The following is a 21,729-nucleotide window of genomic DNA, read 5'->3' on the forward strand; positions in this document are numbered from 1 at the left end:
ATTTGGGGTCAGCTGTCCTGGCTGTGTCCCCTCCCAACTTCTTGCCCGCCCCCAGCCTCCTCGATGGCAGGTGGTGTGAGAAGCAGAAAAGGCCTTGACTCTGTGTAAGCACTGCTCAGCAACAGCTAAAACATCTCTGTGTCATCAGTGCTGTTTCCAGCACAAATCCAAAACACAGCCCCATACCAGCTACTGTGAAGAAAGTTAACTCTATCCCAGCCAAAACCAGCACAGGGTTTAGGTAAGGCAGCCAAATGAAACCATTTGAGACCATGCTGCAGATTTTCCCTTCCTTGCGCACAGGGCTGGCTCCAGCCATAGGCAGAGCAGGCAGTTGCCTGTGGAGGGAGACTGAGCATAGCAAAATGTCTATTTCTTCGCCTCTTTCCCCTAGTTCTCTTTAGATCTGTTCACTCCTTTTCCTTCCATCCCCTTGCCAGGAACGCTATAGGCAGTAGAGCAGTGCCTGTGTTGCTAGCTGTGTTATTGTTTATTCAGCTTCTGAGGCTCCTCGCATTGCCACAGGTTTGCTTCTAGATGAATTAGGCCTAGCAAATTTAAGGCGAGCTTGATATTTGTATGTAAAACACGGGTATGCTTTTGGCTGAATTTGAGTCCTCTCATTAGGTACAGCTTTGGAGTCAGGCTCTGTACTCCAGAATTTTTTTTTTCTTTTTTAAGGAAAAAAAAGCTTTAAAACTCCAGATGGATCTTCTTTGGGCTGCTTGCCATGATCTTTTTGTGTGTAGTTGAATTGGGGAGCTAATTTATATTCTCTTTCCATGGAAATGGAAGTGTGGTCCTTAACTACTCCATAATAAGCCTGTTAGTGATTTTTTCACTTAACATGAATTAAAGAGACCGCAGCAGGCGTCTCTCTAATCAATATAAAGTGCTCAGTTTATGAAAAATATATATAATATTAAATTTACTGTCAAAGTATTGTTTAAGGTGATAAATCTGTAACAGTGGTCTGAAAAGTTTCTATTGAATTACTTGTCAACTTGAATAACATTAAAGTGCTAAACTACATGGGAGAAAAGGCTACAGTCTTGGAAGCACTAAATGTTTCAACCCATGATCAAGAATATAGGCACAGGAATTTTTTACTACTTTTCTTACTGTTCTTTCTTCCTTTTCCTGGTGTGTATCAAGCACAACTGGTAAAAATCTGAAAAGACAATTAAAGCTATCAAGGTGCTTTTGGTTTTTCAAAACTGGAGTTGTTAAAACCAAAATAATGACTCTTTATTCTTTTCATACTTTTACTTAAATTATCAGTCTCGTTTTTTCACAGGCTCACATGGAGTCATTGATATATGCACAAAATGTTCAGAAAGTAACATACGTGGTGACATTTGGGCAGTAAGTCTGGCTCGTGAATCTAAGCAAGTAAGAGCTATTGTTCCGCTTAAAGGTTTGCAATAATCCTCCAAAAGCAATGACTGGCCTGAGGCTAAATGACAAGAAGATGAAGCTATGTCAGCATCTAATTCTCACAGTCTGCTGTCTGATAGAGTTCATAGCTCTGAAGCAGGCAGCTCAGCACCTCACGAATAGATGGGATGAGTTAAATGGCCATGAATAAGTTGAGCAAGGAAACATGTAAACAACCAGGAGGAAATCTTTAGGAAAGATGGGACTTCAGTCCTACCCATGGAGTAGGTGGGCTGTTATGTCCACGTGGGTTGCTAACAGCAAATGCTCACCCATAGTCAGTCTTTATGTTTCTAAGATATTCTTGAAAATTTTGTTTTTAAGGTGTTATTTTCTTAAAAGGAAAAAGAGAGAAATACTATATCAGAGGGTGACTGGGGCTCTTACGTAAGATGTTTGTGGCCCATTTTCAGATTTGTATTATGATACTTTAGTATTTAGAAGGTATTGGTGGTAGAGGGTTTCAAATCCCCTTTGATTTGCCATGGTTTGGAATCAGAGCTTGAGCTTGGCTCTCCCATTACAGTGCCTGGGAAGATCACACAAAATGAAATAGCTTCAGCTGGACAGAGTTTTCCCTGAGGAACCCATTATCTGATGATCAGGGAGGCCTCCTGATATGGAAGAGCAGTACTCTGCTGTGTGGAAACCAGGAGTCAAACCTGGTCGTCACTCGACCTGGAGTATGTTTCCTTCCATGAGAGTAGTGAGTGGCACTGGCACCTGTCTGCAGGTAAAGCCCACTGTATATCTGGTTGTCTTTTGGGAAAGGTAGGATTTAGTTACTGTACAGGTAAGAGAAGCAGGTGCATGCCTCGTTTGGTAATATCACAGGGGCATCCACATGGGCTGCTCAGCAGTGTCAGAACTGATGGGGTTCTCCTGCATGGCGAGTGAAGAGTTGTCCGTGGAGGGACGGAATTTGATGTGCTTCACATTGCCTTGGTGCTGGAAACAAAAGCCCGAGTCTGTATGAGGATTCAGCTTCTTTCTTTCAACCTCACAACATATGGCTTATACATATTAGGGAAAAAAATCATAGTGGCAGTTTTTACTTGAGTATGACTTCTGTCCTACATGCAAATTGTACTTTAATTTTGATATGTCCACTCAGGGTCCATGAGACATTTCCACTAGTGTCTGCCATAGGTCAGTCCGGTTCATCTGGCTAAGGAAATAATAGCTCATCTGTTTTGTTCTGACACATTAGGACCAGTCACTTTGTAAACTTCAGGCTGTTGTTTGTCAGAAGGAATCGATGAGGAAATACCGTAAATAAAATCTCTTAAAAGATTCTGTTCTAAATGTTTCTAGAAGGTCCAACTTGTAATTTCTCTGAAAATTATCTTGTACTCAGAGATCAAGGACTGAAAGTTTAGGAAGTAAACACTGTGTTCCCTAGTCAGGATAAAAAAAAAAAAAAGAGGTTTAATCTTTGGTTTTAAATTCAATGCAGCTTTTAACTATGGAGCCCCTATGGCGCCTTTATAATACCACATAAAATTCACATGGTATTTTGGTGCATGACACTGATTTGCACTGTAGTGCTCACAGTTATAGAATTTACTGCTCTCACTGTCTTTATTGGCAGACTGATAAGACTGTAGTAAAACAGCATTATTTTGCTTTGGGGTGGAGAAAGCAATTTTGTAAGCCTGGGAGAGGAGGAGTATTTCTGATTCAGACGAGCATTTCTTTGCCCTATATAATAGGAGAGGACTTTTCACTTAATTACCACTGGAAATCGTAAATGCTTAATTGACGTAAAAAAGCCCAATATAGGCATTTTACAGTTTTCCTTTTGATCTTCCATGTGGGTGCATATTGTACATGCGATTTGAAAAGAATAACTCAAAGGCTCTGATGTGGATGTGTGCTAGCATGTGAGGAGGGCTTATGTGAGTACAGAGTTTGGTGCAGCATCAAAGAAAGGGATACACCCATTTCACTTATGAATAAATTGAGCATGTAATTAACACCTGGACTTTACAAAACACTTTTGAAACACAATTAAATCTGCTGCTTTTCTGCAATGAATGGAAGTGCTAAAAGTGAAAATATTGACCCCTGCTGAGTTTGATTTTGATTGTGTTTGACTTTAGATGCAGACTGGATTCAAACCCTTGAAACCCATCAAACCATCAAATGAAACTGAGCACCATTTCTTCGGTTTGAGTTCTTAGGTTTTTTTAAGAGACACAAACTCTTATTTCCAGTTTAAGAAGAAGCAATTCTAATTAATGCAATCTTTCTCTTTTCCCATAGCAATTTATCCAGAAACAAGCTCTCAAGTTTGTCCAAGAAGCCTTTTCGCCATCTGGGTTTGTCTGATCTGTAAGTTATAATTTCTTAAAATAAAGTTTATTTTTGGCTGTAATGGAAGAACAAGACTTTGAATTTTATTCTGTTGAAGGTAGAGGTCCATCAATGATTAGGAATGAAATTCTTATCCAAAGAAAGCAGCAATGCTGGATGCTTAAATACAGAATAATTTTAATTCCAGGGCTTCAAGAAGGTCAAGTGTATCTTTTAAAACAATGTAGAGGTCAAAATAGCCTCTTCCCTTCAGCTTTAAAATATTTTATTGTGAGATCACTTCACACAAAACTACTGATGTTCATATTAAATATTTGAGCTAGTGACAATACAGCCTTTACATATCTTCAAATGAAGCTTCTCTTTCATATTCTTCTTATATTGGCCTCACAGCTGCTATACTTATGGTTGGCAATTGTAGAATATTTTTATTTTCTCAAATTCTTTACATTGCATTGTGCTTTATATAATCATTTGGTAACGAAGCACTGGTAAACATATACTTGTTGATTGATTCAATGTTACATTTTTATCCTCTGTTCCATCAAGCAGAATTTCTGTATTTGTATAAATTCAAAAATTTTGGTCATCTTGTGCATTCTTTGCTAATATGTGGAACTGCAGAGAGCCTGCAGGAGCTTTGGGAGGGCTGGAGCTGCAGAGGATAGGGAGACTGCTGTCCCAGAGCTGAGAGCAGAGTCAGAAATTGTCCAAAATGCCAGTCAGAATTGCAACACCAGCCTTGCAATCCTTGACCTCTTCGGGTGAACTTCAGTATGTGAAAAATGAAATGGGCAAATCCCAGTGCCACAAAAAGAGGTTATGCCCCTTAGGTATGTTTTGTTGATAATTAAGTTGGTATAATCACTTTCTTTACAGCCCAGGGAACATTGCTCACTGGAATTTTCTTTCATAACTTGGCGGTTGCCAAGCCCTCTGATGGAGAGACTAGCTAGCTGCAGAGCACTCCCATTGCTGTATGCCCTGCATAGGTCTGTTGGTTCTGAAGTCCCTGTTTCTTCACATGCTGTATCTAGTCCCTGCAAAAAAGCCATTGATACTGTGTACTTGGCTGTAGGTTCTATATTTTGTAGTTGTCATGATATTTGTATGTAAAATATGAAAAAAAAATAGACTTCAAAAGTAGATACAGGACTCACATCAGTGCACAGTGTGAGCTTGGGCCTGCCCTGATTTTTCCAAGCAGTTAGTGGAGAAATGGAGTCATCTCTGCCCCTCTCCCCGGGTTACAGAAGTGTAAGAGTGGGTATGCTCTAGCTTAGGAAGCATGCAAAAAAAAGGAAATGACTGCAATTTTGAAGGCATACTTTGCTCCCAGTTTCTTGGAGTTTGTCTGCTGCCAGTAACAGGTTTATTCCAAAGCAGAAATCAGGCTACTCTTGAATCTCTCCATCTCAAGTGAACAGCTTCTTTTAGGCTGTGGAGTAAGTGCTTACAAAGATTTTGAAGGAGAACAATGTCAGTGTTGCTGATCTTTCTGAAGAAGTTGGTTTGTGCCTGGGCAGAAAGAAGTAAAAAAGAATTTGGGACAGAGAGTGAGAGAATCAGATGTAACAAATATGTGACGGGATTTAATGGAAATTAAGTTTAATGAGGCAGGGAAATAGCACTTAGAGGCAAAACAACTGGGTGATGTGAATTAGGAGCGAATATATTTGTGTTGTTAATACCAGGGTTAAACAATGGCCGTTCAGTTTCATGGTAGTAGGAGCAGGGGAACGGTGCTGGGAGTGAGCCAGACATGGAAAAAATGGATGGTGTGAAGGTTAAACTGAGTAGTCTTGAGGTATGGAGGCAATGTGTGATGGGGGACAAGTTGAGAGAGAGAGGATACAAAATTGAGGTAGAGTGTTGTGGGCTTGGAAAAGAGTTGGAGTGTAGGGATAGGAGAACTAAAGTTATGCAGGGATTGCGATGAAGTGAGATAAGCAGACATGGGCGAAGTAAGGGAGAGAAGGTGGGGGGAAAAAAGCAAAGCCTGAAGGGAGGAGAAACAGTGATAAAATTAGGATCATTTGAACAATTCTGTTGGCAAGTGGCTAATACATAGGTGGAGAATCAGAAAAAGGGGAGAAAGTAGCGTATTGGAAGGGGAATCCGAGAGGAGAATGATGCCATAAATAGCTTCTCAGGAGCTTCCTCTAAGTCTGACAAACAAGTGTCCTGCTGTTAGCACTCTTGTAAATCAAAACATAAAGGGATGAAAAGTTCAGGATAGGGTGAAGCAGGAGATGTTTACGGGGTATTGTAGGGAAGGAGAGGCTGCTTTGAAAGGCTGCTTTTAGAACAAACTAGTTGCAGCTGTAAAATTACAGCAGACAAGATAAAGGCACATAATTTGCTTTTACTAGGTCAGATTCTTTCTTTCACACCAGTGTTTGTGGAGGGCCATCATGCCTCTATCCAGCATCCTGCCTATGATATGCCTGACTCACTAGGTGGGTTTAACACAAAATAAAACAATGGAAGAAAAGGACTGCTCAGCCACTGGTCAAGGGAAATTTCCTTTTACACAGGAGTTATACAGTGAAACAGAAGATGGGAAGTAAATTTTGCTGTTTTGAAAATGCCTGTTGTAGGTTTTGACCCAAAGGGTCCTAATGTTCATACTTTATCTTGCACAAGCAATTCTTGTCCATGCTGTGGTGGTGTTAGAGTCCGGCACGTGACTTCTGTGAATACAAATTGCTCCTTCAGAGACTTACGAGAATGATCCCCACAGCTGTTAATCCTCAAAGAACTGCAGATGGCTCTTGAGGAAACAGGTTACAGCTCTGATAAGCTGACTATTTTCATGATTTGCATGTTTCATGCCCTCAGGAAGCATTTACGAGCATAGATTCTGTGAGCAACGTGAGTTTGGTTTCTCTACATCGAAAATACCCGTGAAATTTTGTTAAGAACAGTTGTTCTTCTTGTAGTGAGATGTCATAAACAGTCACTTGCACATGCTTTATTGAATCTTATCTGTGCCTGCAGGAGAAAAAATAACACTGGGTCACTTCTTACATAGGTATTGGGATGTTTCTGTTCATACTTTCCCTGGGCGTTATTGCATTTCATTGTTGTGTAGTTCTATTAAATTTTAAATCTAAAATTTGGTAAGTTTGCTAACCTGTGGTTTAAATTCCATGCAGCATACCATATACCTAGATGATACATTTCTGTTTCAAGGCCATTTTTTCACTTAGTGTTTCTTCACGACACTACCTCGGGTTTTACTGTGAGATTTTCTAGTGTGTTATAGCGGATGAATTTTGAAGGTTAAGTAAAATCCTTTTTTTGTGATTAGAGTTTGTTAGAGCTTGCCTGTAATCCATGACTGTTTGACTCTGTAAAGAATTTACCACCTCACTGCAGTAAACCATTTCTGGCATGATCTTTCTGAGGAGCCTGAGCAGAGAGTCAAGTGTAGAAGAGAGGAATTCCAGTCTCTGCTTGACTCTTACGAAATAAAATGGAGCTTCCAGTTCTCCATGTGCTTCTGATTTACACCAGTGAATTGGAGATAGTAGTAAAGCCCCCTGTGTGATCTGTCCAATCTATGACAGTCTGGATTCTTGGTGCAAAGAGAGCTTTGTTCTCTACATGGAAACCATTATCCACTTGCAGCTTGCATTGCACTGAGGATACTAAGGTTGGATTCCTTATCCTTCTTAACTAAAGGGTTCAACTTCTACTTCCACCCAGCTGAGTACTTGGAGTCCCCCTGCCCCCATTTTTTTCTATATGCATGACACATTCTGCACTCCAAATAAATTGGGTTTTTTTTGCTGTAGGGTATTGGTGGGTAATCCGTTCAAGTGTTCCTGTGAAATTATGTGGATCAAGAAACTTCAAGAGACCAAGTTTTATACAGAAACTCAGGATTTGTATTGCACAGATGACAACAACAAGAGGACAGCCTTGCTGGATATGAAGGTCCCAAACTGCGGTAATACTCTTTTTTATTGCTAAGTTATTGTGAGACAGGAAAAAAAACCCATGTATTTTTTGTAAGATACCTATCAGGATGACAACAGCGCTGCTAAAGGAAAAGGTTTCAGTGGAGATATTAAGTGGTCTTTCACCCCACATGGAGTAATTCTGGGAGCTTCACGTAAAGTTTTTTTTTTTCCTTGATCCTTTAAGAATGTACCATTATTCAAGTGCAGGAAAACAAAACACTGATTATAGATAACACACAAGAATTATATAAAATACATGTGCCTTTGTTAAACTAAATAATAGTACTTCCTAGCTCAATAGACACAAAATTTTGCCTCATTGCGGGTTTTTTCAGGTATTTATGGTTAATGAAGTCTTTATTTTACTTCAAAAATACAAACTCTAGTCCTAGGACCATAGGAAGAAAATTCAAAGAACTGCCTGCTAATAGAGATGAATTAGCAATAGGTCTGTTCTTCACACAGGTGATACTGAGTTCACTTGTAAAGGCTATGCAAAAGCATCATAACAAGATTAGGTCTGTAGCATTTTCAGCGTATTCTTGTCAGTTAGCTTATATGGATCTGGAGATAGTGGAAAAATGATGTAACAATAAGGTTTTTTTATATACAACTTTGCTGCCTGTATGTGGTCCTGGGACAGCTTGTGAAAGGGTTCACCCACTAGTTGAAGAGATTTCTCCTCCGTGTACGAGAGGCAGAGGATGGGTATTTCTGACATGACGTGAGACCTTCTGGAGTCTGGAGTTTCCTTGTCAGAGCGGGGAGCTGGGGTGTCCAGCAGCAGGCAGGCGAGAAGGAAAGGGAGCAAGGGTATCCTCATGGGGGGCTTATTTGGATTGAGAAAGCTATAAGTGAAGGTGAATAGCAGGAGGAACACAAAAATGATACCTTTTCTCCTTCCACCTTTGCCCATTGAGTGTCCTTTTCTCCACTGCCTATATGGAGGGTGTGACACCTTCTGATACCAGCTGCCAGTGAGGAACAGACATGGAGGGGACCTGCTGCAGACCCAACATGTGCAGCGTTTAATGGCAGTAATGCATTTTATGGCCATATATCATGCTCTTGGTCTTGAGTCCAGCTTCCTCCTGGGGCCAGGCATGGTGGCGTATTCATGACAAAAATGATGCTAGTGTCTGGTGCGATGAAAAAAAAGCAACCTGTTTAGAGGGTCTTGTGAGCTGCACAGTTGGTCTTGTGTGGTGCAGGATCTGATTTACCTGAAGTGGGAGATGATACTGAGCTGAGCTAGACGGAGCCAACTGTCTGCTGCAGCTGAATGGACTAGAACGTAGATTAATCTGCTGGGTATAGAAAGGTCTCCTGGTGGACTGAGACCAATTAGTACAATCCAGGAACTCCAGCATAATCTTTTTAACATTCTTGGCTGCCACATCTAGAAGCTCCTAAGTAGCTAGGATTTTCTTTGAAAACTTTTGTTGTTAAATACCCAGTATTAAACCTATGAGACATTATTTCTTTCTCCTGGGTTCATCTGCAGTCACAACAGACTTGTCTCTGACCTCTTGATGCTGTGTAGGTGCATGTATGTGTACACATGTGTGCATCCTGTGGGCACATCTTGACTAAAATACTTGCCATGGCAAGGGAAGGTGGTACTTCCAACGAAAGGAGAAAGAGGAGGAGGAAAGGTGAGTATATACAACATTCAGATTGGAATTTGCAGTATGCAGAATTTGCATATGAGAAACGTGCATTTTGCTGAAGATCTGCATGGATGTCAGCACATGCCTGTAAATTATTTATGTTAGTTTACAGGGTCCAAATATGACTAAACTTTACATAACTGGCGTTTGTCCATGTTTTTTTTTTTTCTTTTAGTCGCTCTTTCCCCTTAATTTGCCTTTTTCAAAATGAACCAATGCAGGATATAGGTTTTAATAACAATGACAACACAGCATTTTCATAGGCACAGAATAGAGAATCCTGGGTGAAGAGGAATGACTGTCTTGCTGAGCATGGGCTGTGTTCTGGAAGATAGGTGAAAGATCCAATGCATGGCTCTTGCTTTCAGTGTCTCTGCAGATATTTTACTGTGTTTAAAAGGGCAAGACATAATTTCAAAAAAACCCACTGATGAAGCTGGTTTATTTCATTTCCAGAAGTTTCCTAGAGGCTAATAGGTAGAACTGAAACAGAAAAAGAATTCAGCTTTTGACACATGTAAACATTTTCCTGTGAACTATGTGACCTTTTTAGCTCCTTTTGATGTAAAGAGAAATTTTTGGGCGTGCAGGCCTTTGAATTTTGTTAATAAAATATTTTCTAATTTTCTCTGCTAATGAAATGGTTTTGTCCTATCTCTCTGGTTTGTCAATTTTTTTTTGATTTAGAAACTAAGCAAACATGCTCTCTTCTTTGTATGCAGGTGTTATTAATTACTTCATAATATTATAGTAAGTGGCCTGTACAGTATGTGGTAAATGTCTTGGTGATAGGAAGTCTCGCTACTGTGTGCTGTTAATAAATCTCTTGCTAGGAAGTTGGGAGGAGCCACTGTGGTTTCCTGATCATAAGGCTTTGGTTTGTACATAATTGATGTGAAAATTAGCAAAGTTCTGTGGTACTTTACTTATTGTTTATATGGTGGAAGTGTTCATTAATGTGCTGATTAAAGGCTGGTTGCAATTTAGATGCCATCAGCTCTGTGATTTCTTTTCTTGCGGCTTAAAGACTATCTAGAAGGTCTTTTCCAGCTGCAATATTGAAAGTGTCAATCAATTGTTATGATGTTTGCAGAATTATTTTTTCAGTTGTTATGTATGATGAAAATTGTCATATTCTTTTAAGTTTTAAGTTCACACTTAATTACTATGTCAAAGGTTTTGAAGTTGCATCTCCCACAGTAGTATTAGCAGAGCCTTCTGTGTAGAGGAATGGTGATGTTTAGTTTTGCTATTTTCACAGCATTCGCTGGTTGTCTGTACAATGTGGACAGCATCACTACCTAGGCAATCCTCTTCTTTTTTTTGTTTCCACCTGATAGATAGCATTAGAAAGTAAAGAAAGAGAACTCAATAAGTAAACGCTTTGTTCTTATTACAGCTTATGGAACCTTTGGTGTCAATTGCCACCAGTGTATGGCAATTGCCACCAGTGTATTAAGACCTTGGAAGCGAGACATGTCCTGTGCCTGGGATAGGGTCATTCAAAAGTCCATCAGTCTGCAGATCTCCTGGAGCTCACTGAATGCCAAGGAGGCAAGACCATGTCTTTGGGACTGGTTATTCAGGTGTTGGTTGCTCCCTCTGGTAGGCATTCTGTACTCAGCTACTATCGTTGAACTCACTTGTTCACTTTTCTTGTGTTTTTTGGAGAGGCCTGGCTTCTGCAGCTGTCTGCAGTGCCATGTGGATTTTTTTGTTGCTTTAGATCTCAGTCTGGTAATGCCATTTTGCCTTATCTGGCCAGTTTAGTTAATCAGATTGTTTTATATATTCTGATGTGGTGCTTGATCTGGCTTCCGATTTTGCTCACTGTCCCAGCTTTGTATGCGTATTTATCATATATTGTTTCTTGTCATTGGTCATGCGTGCTAGCTAAAGTCTATTGAACAAAGTGGCAAATTAGTCTTGTGTACTAAACTGTTGTACATATAACAAAGATATGTTCAGACTGGCTGTTTGTATGCAGCCAGTCAGCGGAAATGTTGTCTGATCTGAGAAATGTGGGATTTTATGAATGCTAACATTTTTTGTCTGTCTCTTCCCTTGTGCATCAAGTACTGTGGTGCTGCTCCTTGTGTATGACTGACAAAATTTTAGAAGTTGTTGTAATGTAGAATAACAATCTAAAGAGATGGGTTGCCCATTTCTTGCGTGGTTGGGAAGGCCATGAGTTTTTTTACAGGCAATTGTTCAGATGACTACAAAGGGACTGGTCTGAATCTGGCTTGATTTCAGCCTCTTTCTGGTGGTAGATTTTTGTCTTAGAGGTAAATAAGTAAATGGCCATATCAGACTGGAGGTGGGTGGTTATAAATTCTAAGGGGGTTAAAAGGCAAACGGAAGGTTTGACATGTTTATTTCTTTGAATTTACAGAAAAGATTTGTAGTATTAGTGAGTCAATAAAATAAGCATTAGATCTTAGGCAATCACAGTACAACGCAGTCTAAAACCACAAGCAAAGGCATAATCCAGTGGGTGTTGACATTTTTTTTCCATTATCAGCCAGACTTCACAGATAAGACTATCAGAAGGAGAACATTACAGGCAGAATGAAGTGAGTTTAAAAAAGGCCTTAAACATTCTCCGTGTTTACCTTTCAGAATATTCATGGACTCCCTAGCCTGTGTTATTTTTGCTCAAGAACTAGGTGTTACACATGATGTATGGTGGCAAACAGTTCTTATTTTCTGTTTAAGAGTTTTAATTCTTATTGTGATCATGGGCTGCATGAAAAATGTTTTTTATGAGACTTTTGACAGTAATGGGGTTTCACTATTGCTCCAAAGTTGAGTTAGAATTTTCCAAACTTAATTTAAACAATTTTAATTATTTCAGCTTTTAAGTGAAAATAACCAATAATTTATAAATGTTTGAAAAGGCAACATAAATCTCATTTTCAAAGACATGTACATAACTTCCTTGTGAGCATGCACGCTTTTATCTGTTCATGAAGCAACCAGTAGCTTTCATACAGATATCTAGACATATGATATGTAAATCAGGGCTTGTGAATGATGATAGCTGAGTGTATGTGATGTACATGAATGTCTCATACTTAAAAAAAAGGCAGAATTTTGTTTTATAATTCAGGTTCAATTTCTGCTTTAACTTGAATGAAGCAGGTTTATAATACAAAGCAGGTTAGAAACAGAAAGAAGTAAGGCACTATCTAAGGGAAAGAAACGTGTTTTGATCACTGAAATATTGCTCCTGAACTCAGGGCATTGTGCAGGTTTGCAGAGGGCCTCTCTATGCCTGACTTGACACATCTGTGTGAGTGTGGAGTACTGATATATTGAGGGAGAACAGCTATCTGACTGTTGGCTGGAGGTATTCTTACTTTGCTGTTACAATGTAACTAGGTGAAGACCAACGACTAGATAACTGTATTCTGAAGTCTAAAGAAAGTACTTTTTTCACTTCAAAAGTGGAGACGTTTCAGTAATGCATCTCTTCAGCCATGTATTTGGTATATGGTGTGCTTAGTATCGAGAGTGAAACCCATCATTTTACTCGTTTATGTAGTTCTCTGAAAATGTTCCTGTTTTAGTAGCATGTTTATCACGTTGAAATATTTGACAGGTTGGCATTGTTTTCAGTATTTCCTGGACACACATGAAAATCCCCAGATGAAGGTGCAGGACTTGCAGCTGCATTACATGCACTTATTGAGTAAGAAGCCATTTGTTAGAGGTTTGCATAAGCTAGTTTAGGCCTCATTAACTTGCCTTACAAAGGCTGTTTAGCTCTTGGTTCATCTGTTAAGCTTGTAGCTGCTGTATTCAGCCCAACTGCACAGAATGTATTCGGTTTTCTTTTGAAATTTGTTACGGATAAAGTGAAGCTTAAATACCAGTTAAGAACAATTTCTCCAGATGTAATTTAATTTCCTTAGCAAGGGAATTTGTGAGAAAACATGGCTGGGTACCTTCAGGAGACTGCTAGCAAGGGAATTGTTGATAAGGTTGATAGCCTCTATAGAAACGTGTAATCTGAGAATTCTTGCAGACAAACTGTTGATATTAATACTGAGGACGAGGTCAATTAAACGATTCAGGTGCTGCAAGATCCTTTCTTATTCAGCACCTTCCTACTAGAACCCAGGTCAGGCCTAGGAACCTTAAGAGGAAGGTCCTGGGCAGAAGTTAAGGAGCTGATGTAAACCTTGGAAACATAAACCCTTTGTCTGGTTTGAAATGTCAGCAGCAACCTTCAAAGCTTCTGTACAGGTTGACTGCAGAAGGCAGCTCACTGTCCAAGTGAATTTGTTCTGGCGCACAGCTGTTGGTGGTTTTTGCCTGCATGACATTCATGGCGACATTTGAAGCCCTGGATGGGATGACAGTTTTGCAGAGGTTGCGTTTTTTGCCGTTATTGTGAAGATGAGTTAGCAAGTTTTGTGGTCTTTGCTGTGGCACATGCTGGCTCTACTTACAGAAGTTTGCTTCTAGTGATAATTTCAGTATAGCAGAGAGTGATTGGAGTGTTTAAAGGCAAAGTAAGGATGTATTGGCTCTGGGAAAGCATACTTTAAAGACTCATCATCTTCCAGTAGAGGCTGTACTTGTTCAATTATTTTCAGTAAAGGTTCCAAGCTGAATGTGACAATCAGGCGTGTCATGATTGGAGGCAGATTTCTTTTGGTATTTTAAAATATTTGAGTGGCTCAGTGAGCTGCCACATCACTCATTCTGCTTCCCGACAGAAAGACGTTTCTCCATAGACTAACAAGGTGGGTGTTCTGAGTATCAGATCTGACATGCTAAGAAAATGAGAGTTGGACTTCTGAGAAGGTATGCTGAAGCAGCAAGAACATCTAGCAAGAAGAGGTCTGAAATGAGCTTGTTCAGTGTACCTTCTAACTGCTTATTAGGAAACGCTGAAGGCATGGGAAAGTCCTAAACTCTGGTCTGAATGACTCTTCTCAGGACTTTGGCAAGGAGCCGCTACGTTTGGACTCAGTCTCTCCCAAATGTGGGAATTTGTGCTTTTCCTTTTAAAAGGGCCTAACAAGAGCTGCTCTTTTTTTTTTTTTTAATTTTTTTTTTTTTTAGATATTTTTCAAAAATGTAGTGGCTACAGGAGTGTCATCCTTCTCTGGATTCAGGTTCAGTTCAGGAATCTAACCTACAGCTTTGGGGATAATGTCCTCACCACCAACATGTAGAGTGTTTGGGACTATTCTAGCTTAACCCTGTTATACCTGTGCAAAATACTGTGGTCATTGTGGAAAACACCCATCAAGATTTGCTGTGCTACGTGGTGAGCATATCTCTATTCAGTGGTTATTCAGTGCTCGATTCAATGGCTATATATTCTCCTAAAGAGTTTAAGAGGGTTTGATCTGGGACAGTTTCATTAATTTACATTAACACTCAGTGGGCAGAGTATGGAAATATGCTGGGGAAAAGGATCATAATCCAGGATTCCTTTTCCTCTTTCCCCCTTATACCTTTCATATTAGTGCCTTTACTTTTAATTTTAATCCAAGGGAAATTTAAAGTTTTGTTGTGCATGATGGCAAAATTACAGCGGAGAAATTGAGACTAGTGCCTGGTGGTTAGAGCAGTGAAATGAGAAGTTGTGGGCTTCTCTTCCCTGTAGCTAGAGAGGAAAGTCATCTTTGGCCTCCAGAAAAAAAGATGTATGAGACAATAATTTAAAAAAATATTCCTAATTTCTGCTAATTCTATATTTTATTTGCCTAATCTTTTTTATTTTCATTGAATACGGTTGTGGTTGTCATCTTGAAATAACTTCTGTGAGATTTCTGCACTTATCTCTGTGTATTGAGCATTTAACTCTATGTGTTGAGCATTTTGATGCTGTGGTTGTGATACAACAGGAAATGGAAACAATGGTTTATGTTTCTTCATATTTTGCATGTACACTTTTGTAATATCCTGTTTATAGTGCTCTAAAGATGCAGCCAGGCTGATTTTTGGCCCTGTCGTTCTGTAGACTTCGGTGGAAACATGCCCACTTACCCCATGGCTGAAATTTGGCTCAGAGCTTGTTGGCTGCAGACAGTTGCTAAGTGAAACACAGGAGGTGAATTGCATATCCAAGAGGTCCTAGCTTTATAGCTAGAATTACTAGAAAGTTTTTTGCTTTGTTTTGTAAACCCATAAAAGCTGATAGGAAAAGACCTTTGGAATTTGTAAACATTCCTGTATTTTCAAACAAGGGAGAATTTTAATAGAAAGATATAAGAAAACTGTTTTTCTTACAACTTACATTGATACAACCTGTTCAGTCCCAGTAAGACCTCTGGAATTTGCAGATCCTTGTGCGGTGTTCTTAACAAATAGCATTGTCAACCACCCTATTTTCAGGCTCCAGACAGTACAAGTAGTGGGTGTTACCAAGCTGTACTGTAGTAATGTAATTAGTTGTGTGTTTTCTCCCTAGAGAGAAAAAGCAAAACCAGGGGAGGTAAGAGCCTTGGACTGTATTGAAACCTTATGTGAGGCAAGCAAACTGGATTCGGGCCACTGTATCTTATGAATTACAGGGGATATTTTATAAATCAGTGGTTCTGGTAGTCTGCCTTTACATGGTTCAGTTTGATAGATGGTTGCTGGCTCAGTATTAATTTAATCATTCTGGGTCTGATATATTTATTAAAAAGGTGATTAAGGATTTCAGGTAAGATTAAAGTAACCTTATTAAAATTCAGATTCCGTTGGCTAGTTTTGAGAAAAAAATTGTCAATTTTTTCTTGGTAATTGCTTGTTCTTACTGCAGAGCAGGTTGACCTGCAGAAATGTACCAAGCAAAAAAGAGATGTCGTGGGCCACACTGAAAACCGTTTAGTGACACTGTATCATGGCTAGACTCCGGGGAGTTTGTCGACAGGCTGATGAAAATCAGGGGCTTAGCCTGCAAAGGATGGCATAAATGAATGCAATATTGGATTTATGGTATTCTCTCAGGTGCTCATTTCTTCATCATGTAATTTCATAGGTATTAGTGAGGCTAATTGACCATATTGAGAGAATTTTTTGGTGAAGGTTTTTGAGCAGCTGAACAAATCCCAGGACTGAACAGATGAAAGCTGAAGCTGAAAAAGTCAATCTGGAAATATTTCTGTAAAAATTTTTGTAATTGTGAAGATAGTTAACCAGTGAAACAACATCTTGGGTGTAACGGATTCCTCTCTCCTTGCTTAAAAGACCTTCTTCTAAAAGTTGCTGTAGTGTGCTGGCTAGAGCATTAGCTTGCTGCTGAGAGTTGTGTTACAGACTACAGAGTTTGTATTAATACTCAGTTATTTCTTAATTAGGTCATATCCTTCCTTTGACATATAGTGACAGTCTGGCTCTACCAAGGCCAGTGTAAGTTTTCTGTAGAAAGTAGTAAGTAGCAGCATCAAGACTTTGAAAGCCCTCTAGGAATTTAGGCACATTCTTTTTGTTAATTTCCATTGACACTTGTGTAGCCAAATGCTCTAGTAACCTTTGAAAATTTCATCCAAAGTGTTCGGTTTTGTGATTGCTGAAGTCCCAGTTGTGCACGGTGAAGACATGAGTCATTCCCTAGTGATGCTTGACAGTTCCACTGTCTGATGGCCTCGAGCTGTCAGTTTGCACTAATGATGGTCTGTGAAGGTAAATAGGCTCCCCCCCACCATGTAAAGGAGGGTGTGTTCCTTCTAAAGCATGAGGTGGTATTTGGAGAGACTCAGCTGATGTAAATGCGTTCCTCCTGCTTGTCTCTGTTGTGTCCAGTGTGCTGAGGTGAGGGAAGTGACTGCTTATTCTAATCCAGAGGTGCCTGTTCCCAGGAATAAAGTGTTATTGATTTGAATATGAGAACAGATATTCTGTACGTGGTGAAATAACATAGCTGTTATACACCCATACATAGTGAAACACGTGGATTTTAGTGTACGCTTTCATCTATTGAACTGTGTAGCTCTCTACATTATAGTTTAAAATTCTCAGTAGCAGATTCTGTCCTCCCATTTTTGTAGAGATTGAGAAGCTTTGAATAGATTATTGAGAAGAAAGGGGACTTGAGAAAACAAAATGAAGCAGAGTGGTCTTAAGAAGATCATTCTGAAGCTCTTTTTTCTCTGTCATGCCAGAACAGGAGAGCACTCAATGAATTTGAACGTCATAGACAAATTCCAGAACTGGTGAAAGGGAATGGCTCTTGTATACGGGCTGGACGGTATGCCTGTGAAGCTCATTGCTGCAGAAGGCTATTAAGGCTAAGAATATAGCAAACTTAAGAAAGAAGTTGGATACTAGCAGGGTGATTACTGATATCCAGAATTATAATAATTAATGCTATCAAAGTTTGAAAGAGATATTGTATTTCAAGCTTTGGGGCACAGGGTAATCTCTGTCTGACAGATATCAAGATGAGACTTCTGGAAAAATGATGTCATGTCTACCTTGCATGGGCTCTTATGCTACAGTCTAAATTTACTGTGTTGGCAGTATACAAAAGTATTTGAACCTTTAAAATGCACATCCATACCAACAGAAGTGATAGTCATCTAAAACACTGTATTTAACCAAATTAAGTCACGAATGGTAAATGCAGCATGGTTGGATATCTTTGTGATTGTGTAGGTGTCAAAATGTTACCGACTCGTATAAATGGTATCGCACTACACTGAGCGTACATACTGAGCATGTGTGTCTGTTAGGGTGCTTTGTGGTTTTTTAAATACAAGTATTTTTCAGTACAGGTTTTGCTGCTTAGTCTCGCTGCTCTAGTAGTAAGTCCAGTGTATCACATTTTCTCGGTACGAGGTCTTACGCTACTGTCTGCTTTTTCCAAACAGAGCCAGTTTTCAACTAGTGTGTATTCTGCTGTGGAGTGGTCTGGGTGCCACTGGAAATAAAAGCCAAAATGACCTTGCAGTTAAAGTTCGCTAACTCACGATATCCAACCAGAAAAAATGAATCCCAGGGAAGTTCTTGTATGTGTTTCCCACCATGTCTTATGACTGGGAAAGGGAGTAAAAGAAAACACACACAATAATGTGATTATTCTTCTCCTCTTCTCTTCTTCTTCTCTTCTTCTCTTCTTCTCTTCTTCTCTTCTTCTCTTCTTCTCCTCTTCTTCTCCTCTTCTTCTCCTCTTCTTCTCCTCTTCTTCTCCTCTTCTTCTCCTCTTCTTCTTCTCTTCTTCTCCTCTTCTTCTCCTTCTCCTCTTCTTCTCTTCTTCTTCTCCTCCTCCTCCTCTTCTCCTCCTCTTCTCCTTCTCTTCTCCTCTCCTCCTCCTCTTCTCCTCCTCCTCTTCTCCTCCTCCTCCTCTTCTCCTCCTCTTCTCCTCTTCCTCTTCTCCTCTTCCTCTTCTCCTCCTCCTCTTCTTCTCCTCCTCTTCTCCTCCTCTTCTTCTCCTCCTCTTCTTCTCCTCCTCTTCTCCTCCTCTTCTCCTCCTCTTCTTCTCCTCTGCTTGTCCTCCTCTTCTCCTTCTCTTCTTCTCCTCCTCTTCTTATTCTCCTCTTCTCCTCCTCCTCTTCTCTTCCTCTTCTCCTCCTCTTCTCCTCCTCTTCTCCTCCTCTTCTCCTCCTCTTCTCCTCCTCCTCTTCTCCTCTTCTTCTTCTCTTTTTCTCTTCCTCTTCTTCTCCTCCTCTTCTCTTCCTCCTCTTCTCCTCTGTACTTTTTTTGCTGCAGTGTTTTCTGCCGTGTCTTGCAACTGTTTTTTAGTCTAAGTTTAGGAATCTATGGAATAATAAGCACTATTATTTTATAACCTCTGGCAGGATACAAGCATGATGTAGCTGTTTCCCTTGGAGATATAACACCAAAATCACATGTGCAGACTTTTGCAAATCAACCGAACTACATATAATTCTGGGTGGGAACCAGACCCAGTGCCAGTGGAATTAAACTTCAGTTGCCTATCCTGTAAATAAACACACTGCAGGAAGAAGTTGTCTCAGAACTTAACTGCTATTAAAGGAAGGCTCTAAGGAACTAAAGTTGTTTTTATTTTTACTTACATGAGAGGTTTCATGTGAAATGATGTGTTAGTAGGAACTGTGCAGGCTTGCACACTATAAGGCTGATCTGACATGTAGACTTTGTCCCAAGTGTTACGGCCAGGAAGAAGTGGGGAGCTTTAATCTCTTTGCATGTTCAGGTCTGGCAAGAGTAGTTGGAATGGTTTTCAGAGGTGGTGTGGAAGTGTAACTTTATAAAGCAAATGATCTCATTACTTCTCTCCTTGTTCCCTAACCGGCATAATTAATATCCAAATGTTCCCTAAGATTAGTTTTATTTCCTGCCCAGTTAGTTGACAGACACTGCTGAGATTTGAATTCACAGCAGGCGAGAGCAGATGGCTACCTTCGCTAACAGATTACTGCATCAAGGCATACAAACTGTCCAGCTCTATCTCAATAAACTTCAACATATGATTTATAATGTGAACATAATAGAAGAAATCCATGATGTCTGTAACGGGAGTTGTATTACAGCACTACTTAAAACACTGGGAGAATTGCCTAAGCAGTTACTTTATACTTGTGCTGATCTTCAAATCTTATTAGGCAAGAAAGCATTGCCTGAAAAATTATTTGTCTTCGCTTTGTTATTACTTCCTTTCATTTAATTTTTATTGAACTAATTACACTTAAAGGGAGATTTCCAATGCTTATAGCTTCTATTGAAGTTCTAGCAAACATATTTATGTGTTTGCACTGATTTGATGGTTAGTTGTTTGTATGGGACTTTTTACATAAGCAAAAAAGTCTCTGCTAAACTTCTATACCTGCAAGTCCATGATGAAACTACAGTACTCTTAAGTAGAAAACAAAACAAAACAAAAAAAAAGAACCGATGTTTCAGAAAAAGAGAAGTCATTGCAAGGTCATGCATATATATCCAGCACAGCAAATAAGCTTGATTATTTGAGATGATAAATTGCAAGTAAAACTTGAAAACTTGCCTGGAACAGTTGGTGAGAAACGCCTCATAAAGGAGGTCAAGGCTTTTTAAGAGTGTAGCAGCTCCAAATGATGGCACAGTATCTTTTAAGAAAGATATTCCTAGCATGCTGCATAATTATTTGCTATGTAAATAAATACGAAATGTGAGGTCCTCTGTGCCTGAAGTCTATTGATATTGCTGGCGTTATTTTTGAAGAGGGTCAGTCTATAATTCCTCTGGTTTTGTAAGCATTCAGCATATATTTACTCTTTGGGAAGCTCCCACTGCCTTGGATGCTGAAGAACGAGATACAGAGTGATTTATAGTTCTGTGAGATGGAGGAGGAGTCCTGATTCTTCCAAAATCTGGGCTTGTTTCCTGGTGAGTGGTACCATCTCACTGCTTTCTGCTTTCCTGAGAGCAACAGTTAAGTCTGCTGAGGTGCCTTGGATAACAGCTCTGTACAATTGCTAACCCTCTCTTCTGTCTTTCCTCTGGTTTGATCTGTTCTGCGCTCTGTTTCCCTCACTTTGTAATTAAGATCTAGTTTTTGCCCTGCTCTCTGTGAGCTGTGTCTCTGTACAAGAGGGAGGACTGCAACCTCTGGTGTGATACTGGGAGCTAATGGGATTTTCCTGTTAGTGTTGTGGAGATCAGCGGGAATACCACAGTGTCATTTTGTGGAAAATAGAGGTTGCTTTGCAAGTATTACAAAGAGACCGATTAAGTTTCCTGTTTTAAAGAATAAGGGAAGGGTTTTTTTTCATTTTGAAGTTAGGATAACTTCTGTTTGCTCACCTGAAACATTTCCCTGTATAGTTAGCTCCATGTATTTCCACATGCAGTAATGTTCTCTTAGGATGTGAAGTGGAGGAGGCACAGAAAAATGTTATGTAGCAGCTTAAAGATTGTAGTTACATGTTTCCAAAGATGCTATTTGTACTCCCTGACTGCATAGTAACTGACCACAGTGAGTATCTGACTTAGTGGTGTTTTTGCTTGCATTTATACAGCTTCCTTAGAACTGAGTGGTGTCTCTTTCTGTCAAATACAAATGCATGTAGGTTTTTTTTTGTCGTTGTTTCTATCATAGACTTGCCCTCAGCAAACTTAAGCAATTACAACATCACCGTGGTGGAAGGAAAGAGCATCACATTGTACTGTGATACTACTGGCGGGCCACCCCCTAATGTGTCCTGGGTGCTCACTAATCTTGTTTCAAACCATGAGGTAAGTTTCATATTCAAATACATGACAATTCAGAGACAGGAGATACCTGCTGAATGATGGAATGAAGGTTCATGTCCAGCTTTATTTAACTTTTCATTAAAAAGGTGAAATAGAAAATTTATGTTGGGATTACGTTTATTTTCCAGTTACTTTCTATCCAGGGCGACTGCTGCAGTGCTTTTGGAGAATGGCAG

The 21,729-nt window shown here is 39.7% G+C and overlaps 1 protein-coding gene across 2 annotated transcripts in view; it reads left to right on the top strand.

Annotated features, from left to right (window-relative positions):
• Positions 1-21,729, top strand: part of NTRK2 (neurotrophic receptor tyrosine kinase 2) — a 212,837-nt gene that overhangs the window by 21,151 nt on the left and 169,957 nt on the right. For both annotated transcript variants that reach the window (XM_068422140.1, XM_068422141.1), the window contains exons 4-6: positions 3,703-3,771; positions 7,554-7,708; positions 21,399-21,535. In XM_068422140.1, the coding sequence (XP_068278241.1) occupies positions 3,703-3,771; positions 7,554-7,708; positions 21,399-21,535 (361 nt within the window). The remainder of the gene's footprint in view (positions 1-3,702; positions 3,772-7,553; positions 7,709-21,398; positions 21,536-21,729) is intronic.

Source organism: Nyctibius grandis, chromosome Z, assembly GCF_013368605.1.
Source record: "Nyctibius grandis isolate bNycGra1 chromosome Z, bNycGra1.pri, whole genome shotgun sequence".
In the NCBI taxonomy this organism is placed as follows: domain Eukaryota; kingdom Metazoa; phylum Chordata; class Aves; order Nyctibiiformes; family Nyctibiidae; genus Nyctibius; species Nyctibius grandis.